At 54.9% G+C, this 6,000-nt stretch overlaps 1 protein-coding gene across 1 annotated transcript in view; it reads right to left on the reverse strand.

Annotated features, from left to right (window-relative positions):
• Positions 1–5,224, reverse strand: part of Wnt3 (Wnt family member 3) — a 42,622-nt gene extending 37,398 nt beyond the window's left edge. Inside the window, exon 1 of the mRNA XM_090351623.1 lies at positions 5,008–5,224. Coding sequence (XP_090207749.1) covers positions 5,008–5,087 — 80 coding nt within the window. The 5' untranslated portion in view covers positions 5,088–5,224. The remainder of the gene's footprint in view (positions 1–5,007) is intronic.
• Between the last annotated feature and the right edge of the window lie 776 nt (positions 5,225–6,000).

Here is a 6,000-nt window from a genome sequence, read left to right on the forward strand (position 1 = left end):
CTCCTTCGCAGCCCTGTGAGACAGAAGAAACCTCTCAATGTGGTGGAGGTAATGCAGCAGCCCAGAGGGAGGCAGGGACTCAGGTTTAGCTCACACAGCCCATCGGAGGTAAATCTTAGACACAGGTCTTCAACCTGAACCATTTCCAGCTCACAGGGGTATGAATGTATACATTAAATCCACTGGTCTTCAAGCAGGGTTTTCTGTCTCTGCACAGCCAGGGATGAAGAAGGTCCTTTCCTTCTCAACAGTTTTGGGGGAAACTTTCATGAATCAGGACAGTGGGAAAGGTTCTCCATGCTGACTCACCATCTTCCTATCCTTCCCAGAAAGATGTGTGAGCTGCATCCTTCTCCAAGAAAAGTCACCTTCCTTGTCCAGACACCAGGCTTCTTGTCTTCTGTCCAATTCAAAGAGATACCTTTTCCAAGTATTGAGAAGACCCTGGGCTCAAGCTCTCATTCCTACCCCATTTGCGTGTCAGCACCTCAATTCTACACTTGCCCAAGAAATCACAAACTGGGGCTGAGTTCTATAGTGGGTAGAGTGGAATCAGCCCACTGGGTGGAGTTGATCCCTTGGGGTTTTCACCTTGGACCTTCTTTGTGCCTCTACATCTCTTTCTTTTGGCAGTGATAAAGCAAGTGTCCAGACACAAGAGAGTCTAGCCCTCTGGTAATCAGTGACTGGGTGTGCACTAGGGCCACTGAGACAAACACTTGCTTAAAGATTTGGCTCCTAAGTCCAGCTCCAGACTCCTTTGACCTCCCCATCAAAGGTCTTCATAGAGGCAGAAATAATTGCAGGACAGACATCTTAGACCCAAGGCCTTTGAGATCCCGGGATGAAGGTGGGTGACACTCAGGGATAAGGGCTCAGATTGCATCTGACACTCATCTCCCCATTCTGAAGATGTTGACCAAATCCTCTGAGATTCTGGAAAACTTTCCCTGACAACCATCCCTGCCCCCATGTTTTCCTTACTGCCACCCCCATTAAAACAAGTTCGCCAGAGGACACAGTTCTTAATATTGTTGTAATACTTTAACTGTTTTCTTTCCTTTTTTAAATTTTAAAGCAAAATATAGTCCCACCAGAAGACTATCAACAGATCAGCCATCAATTTTGCTCCTTTGCCCCCCTCACAAAGTGCACCATAATGGGGGTGGGGTAGGCAGAAGGATTAAGAAGTTACTTCCAAGATCTGTCCTCCTAGCCCCCCTCTCCAGGGCAAGATCTGCCCTAGAAGGGAGACCACCCTGTTAAATAAAGCCTGGCCATCCGATCTGGTATCTGCCCATCTGTCTGTCTCTCTGTTTGTCTGTCTGTCTGTAGGATCAACAGCCTCCAGCCAGCTTAGCTTCTTTACTAGCCCCAGCCCCAGCCAGCTGTAATTCCTGCCTGCTACAAGTGTTAACACCTGGCCTGAGGCCTTCCGCCCCCGCAGTCTCCAGGTGCCTCCCTGGGCCCAGCCTACTGACCCCCATGGGGTTTGACTGAACATGTTCACAAGCCTCTGAGAGGCAGGTGGTGGTGGGTGTGGGTGGGGAAGGCAGAAGGACATCTGACACAAGGGGAAACTGAGGCAGGGCTAGGGCAAGGCTCTGGGGTGGGGGATGGGCCCTAGGATGGTAGACTGAGAACTCAGGTAGAAGCATGGATCATCAGTGGCCCTCAGCCACACAATTCCGTATGAGCTGCCAACCCCCCAAAAACCTCAGGTTTCTTTTATCAGGGTGTGAGCTTTAGAGCCTGGCAGCTCAGGGTTAGGTCCCATAGAGACAGGGTTCTCTCAAGAAGGCAAAGAAAGAGAAATTTCTCCACTGGGAGCTAACTAGGACTGACAAGGAGAGTTCCAGAAATCAGGGCTGGTGTCACAGAAGCCCTTTCTGCCCCAGTGCTACCAGTCCCTGGCTGGGAGGCCCTAGAGTAAGCACAGGGCTTCCTTCCATGAGTATCGGTCTGATACTTGCAATGTCCTCCTTTCTCCCAGGGCTGGAGCCTGAGCAGGACAGGCTGCTGGGGCTGGGGGTGGGGCTGAGGGTAATGAGGGTAGCTTTCCTGGAGTAACATAGACCGATATCCCTGTAGACCCCTCGTGGGTGGGCCCAGAAGGGCAGACAGTAATGGGTTCGGATGCTAAAAAGGACTGGAATCTGCCTGCCTGGGGGCAAAGTAGGAGCAAGAATTTGAGACCCATCCACTCTCCAGTCCCAGCCCAGGAGAAGGTGACTCACACTTCACCCCAGCTCCAAGGAGAGCAATCTAGAGGAAAGGGAGAACTAGGGACCACAGTCCTCAAGCAGGCAGGGCCAGCCTGGGCCAAAGAAGGCCCTGGCCCCAGCCCAGCTGTGGATCACAGATCAGCTAAGCCCTACAATTTCCTTGGGAGTCCTTCACTTCCTTCTGGACTTTCCCTCTAGGGTCTGGGACAGCCACCAATTCCCTCAGCTCAGGTGTCTCTCTCAGCATGCAGGTCAGGTGTCTGCAGACAGGTCCACAGACCCAAGCCTGACACCTGTACCTGGGGACAAGATCACCAGTAGTAGACTCAGACCAGTCCTCAGCCTGCCTCAAACATGAAGCTCCTTCTCAAACACATCAGCACAATCAGGTCAGGGCCATGAGCACTGAGAGCGTGCGTACACAAAGACGCCTGTGGGGCTTTCCCTTTACCCTGTGGTGAAAGCATGCATGTGTGCATGGGTACACACACACCTATGCCCAGTCAAGCGCAACATCACATGAGCAAAGATACATGTAAACTCCTCAGTGTCATACACATACACATCCTAGAGCCAGCTGTGGACTGACACAGGTTTTGCAGAAGCACGGCACACCCGCCATGGGCCACGGTGGGCTCTTCAGACACATCTCGCATGATTTCATGTGCATGGTGTCCACACTCACAGCTCTTAGGGTCAAAGACCCACAAACAACACACACAGAGGAGACCACTGTCATTGACAAGTACATGGGTACACTTGGACTTGACACACACACACACACACACACACACACACACACACACGGTCTTTCCTCTGCTCAGACAAAGCAGCATCCTTGTCCCCTCAACCCCCAAAGAAGCCACATACCCATCTATCCTTATATTAAGGCTGATGTCTCAACCACTCCGATTTTCTCAATATCCCTTCCTGTTAGCTGGGCCCTATCTAGATGCCCACCATTACACACAGATCCCACTGCTGCCACTACCTGTCCACTGGCACTGCCCCCAGGAAGTGCCCTCCCCCTGGAGCAGAGGGCAACAGAGCTGTTTATTCTTTCAGATCCCTGAAAAGGCAAAGCACGGCATGGCCTTGACCCGGGAATGGGAAAAGAACCAGGAATGACCATGGAGGCAGCCTTCCTCTGACTGCCCTGGAATCCCTGGCTGCCCCCAGCTACCCCATGAGCTTCTCCACAGTCGGGAGGCCTTAGGCCAGCCCAAGGCCACAAGGACAGAAGAAAGACAGCGCCTTGGGTGTCAGTTCTGGGATCAGCTCCCTAGACCCTTGGCCATGCCTTGCTTCTGCCCCTTCTTTTCTTATCCAGAACCCCAGATGCAAAGGCTGTCACCCCAAACCACTGGAGGAAGACTCAGGGTGTGGCCCCCAAATCTCACCGGCTCTGCTTCCCCCTCCCCACCCCAGTCCTAGGAGCTCCAAGGCAGGCAGGGAGAGCAGGGGCCTGCAAGCAGTACTGCACCCTGGTGGCTCTTCTCTCTCTTTCACCCCGGGGGCCACAGTCCCCGTCTTACTCACAGGTCCCAAATTCTTCCTCTTCACCTCCCACCCCCAGGCCTAGGCTCTCCTAGGTCCAGGAGGGAAAGATTCTTTAATTAAAGTTTTCCGGATTGCAAGATTGCAGGGGTCTCGAGGAGGGGAAAGGCCGGGTGTCATTCAGGGAGCTGGTTTCAGTGTACCTTCCCTGCCGGACCCTGGAACCTGCAGAGGGGGAGCTGCGGAAGGGGCCGCATGAAAAACAAGGGGATTCCCTGGAGCTGGGGTTCCCAAAGGGCTGTTTATTCCCCAATCGGTCCCTTTGCACATGCACAGGCGTCCCTACACACCACCACCACCACTGCGCCTTGTTTTCCAGCCTTATTTACGAAAATGTCTTTTGTATGCTCTGTTCTCGGGGACAGAATTGTCCTTTCTCCTCAGTCCTCCGTTTTCCAAAAGCAACGAATGTGACATGGAAAATTGGGGTTTTAGTCAAAAAACAAGAAGCCTATCCCCTCCCAAACAGCTACATTTTCAAAGAGTTACCCCCTTATTTTCCAGAATGGACAAGCAAGGAATGGATTCAACCGAATTCAATGGCATCTCGCATCCGTAAATTCCATATTTACTTCAGAGGCTCAAAATTAATCTAGAGCAGAAGAGGGGGAGAATCTAATGAACCCCCCCACACACACTCCCCTTCCCCAAGGATTCCTAAAGCCTTTTGGGGTCTGAAATGTGAAGGCGAACGTGGTGGGGGATATTGTGGGGAAATCTCTTGAACGAGGCACAGAGAAGGTGGGGTGGGAAGGAAGGACAAGGGTGATTTATTTTATTTTTTAATTTTTTTTTTTTGCCCATGAAGACCCCAAAATGGAGAAGAGGAGTGGCCCTGCTCCAGAGACAGCGTTGGTTTGCCAGGAACCCAACTACCAGCAAACGGTGGATCTTCCTAGACCCCCAGATTGCAATGGGTGGAAGGTGAGGATCAAGAATGGGAGACCTTTAGAGACGGTGTCGGGGTGGGGAAAGTCCTTCTTCTGCGGCGGGTAGCAGGGAAAATGGTGATTTATCAGAGGAGCCAGGAGTTGGATTCTGAAGGCGACACCGGCAGAAAAAGCCAGGAGTGTGGTGGGAAGCTGAGAGGCAAGGAGAAAGGAGCCCCCCCTCCCCGCCCAGCGTGGCCGCAGCCCACCCCCAAGCCAGCTGCGCCCCCTCTTCCCCACCTCCCCAAGACGCGGCGTGGAGAGCGGGCCTCGGGCAGATTCGAGGCGAGTCTTACCACCAAATTGGGTAGCCGGCGAGGACCCTGGTGCCACCGAACAGGAGGCCGACGAGCACCCCGAGCAGGTGGGGCTCCATTAGAAGCAGCGCGGAGGAGGAAGTTTGCCCGCGATCATGAAGAGGGGGAGCGACGCCCCCAATAGTTGGAACAAAGTCCACTTGAGGTTGGAAATGACTTTCGGGCTTGTCAGAAGCGCACCTCCACCCGCGGCCGCCCCCCTCCCGAGCCCGGCGCGGAGCAGCCGGGTTTGAGGATGTCAGCGAGCAGCCAATCAGCGCCCGCGGCCTAAGGTAAGAGATGAGTCCGTAGTTCGGCCTGTCAATCACGCGCCCCTCCCGCCCGGCCCACAACTCGCGCTCTGGGCAGGGCATCGCCTAGCAAACTTGGGCAAAGCCCGTGCTGCGCGCCCCCCCCTCCCCAACACCGCCCCGGAATCCACCGCAGGGGTCCGGGGGGAAGGGGGATTCGGGGTGAGGAGAGGAGGATGGCGCGCGCTGGACCGTCTGCCGGGCCCCAGACGGCTGTTCTCCTTCCTCCTTCCCCTAACCAGTCAAGGTTTTAGGGAGCTGGGATTTGAACCTGGCGTTCACGTGGGCATTGCTGGGTGGCTCCCACCGTGGATGGGTGGCCCCACTTCCTACCCAGGGACCGTGTGATCTTCTTAGGACTTGGACTCGTAAGGGGGGGGGTGGAAATCGAGACTGGAAAGCATAAGGGATGTTTCTAGAACCCCCCCTCCCGCTCTGGAGGTCGGGGACCGGGGGCTTTGGGCAATGCCATCTCCCAGGGAAGCCGGGCCCGGGCGCGGGAGGTGGCTCCCCGGAGGACCCGAGGGGCCCGCGGGAGAGAGACGGCCGTCTCCGAGGTCTAACTGCGGGCGGTGCCTGGGGACCGAGCCTGGTGTCACTCGAGTCTTTTGTCAAGGAGCGGATTGGTGTCGGACCTCCTGCTGCCCGAGCATTTCCTGCAGCTGACACCAGCGGCCGGTTG

Source organism: Megascapheus bottae, chromosome 17 (genome assembly GCF_031878675.1).
Source record: "Megascapheus bottae isolate mThoBot1 chromosome 17, mThoBot2.hap1, whole genome shotgun sequence".
NCBI classification, from domain to species: Eukaryota; Metazoa; Chordata; class Mammalia; order Rodentia; family Geomyidae; genus Megascapheus; species Megascapheus bottae.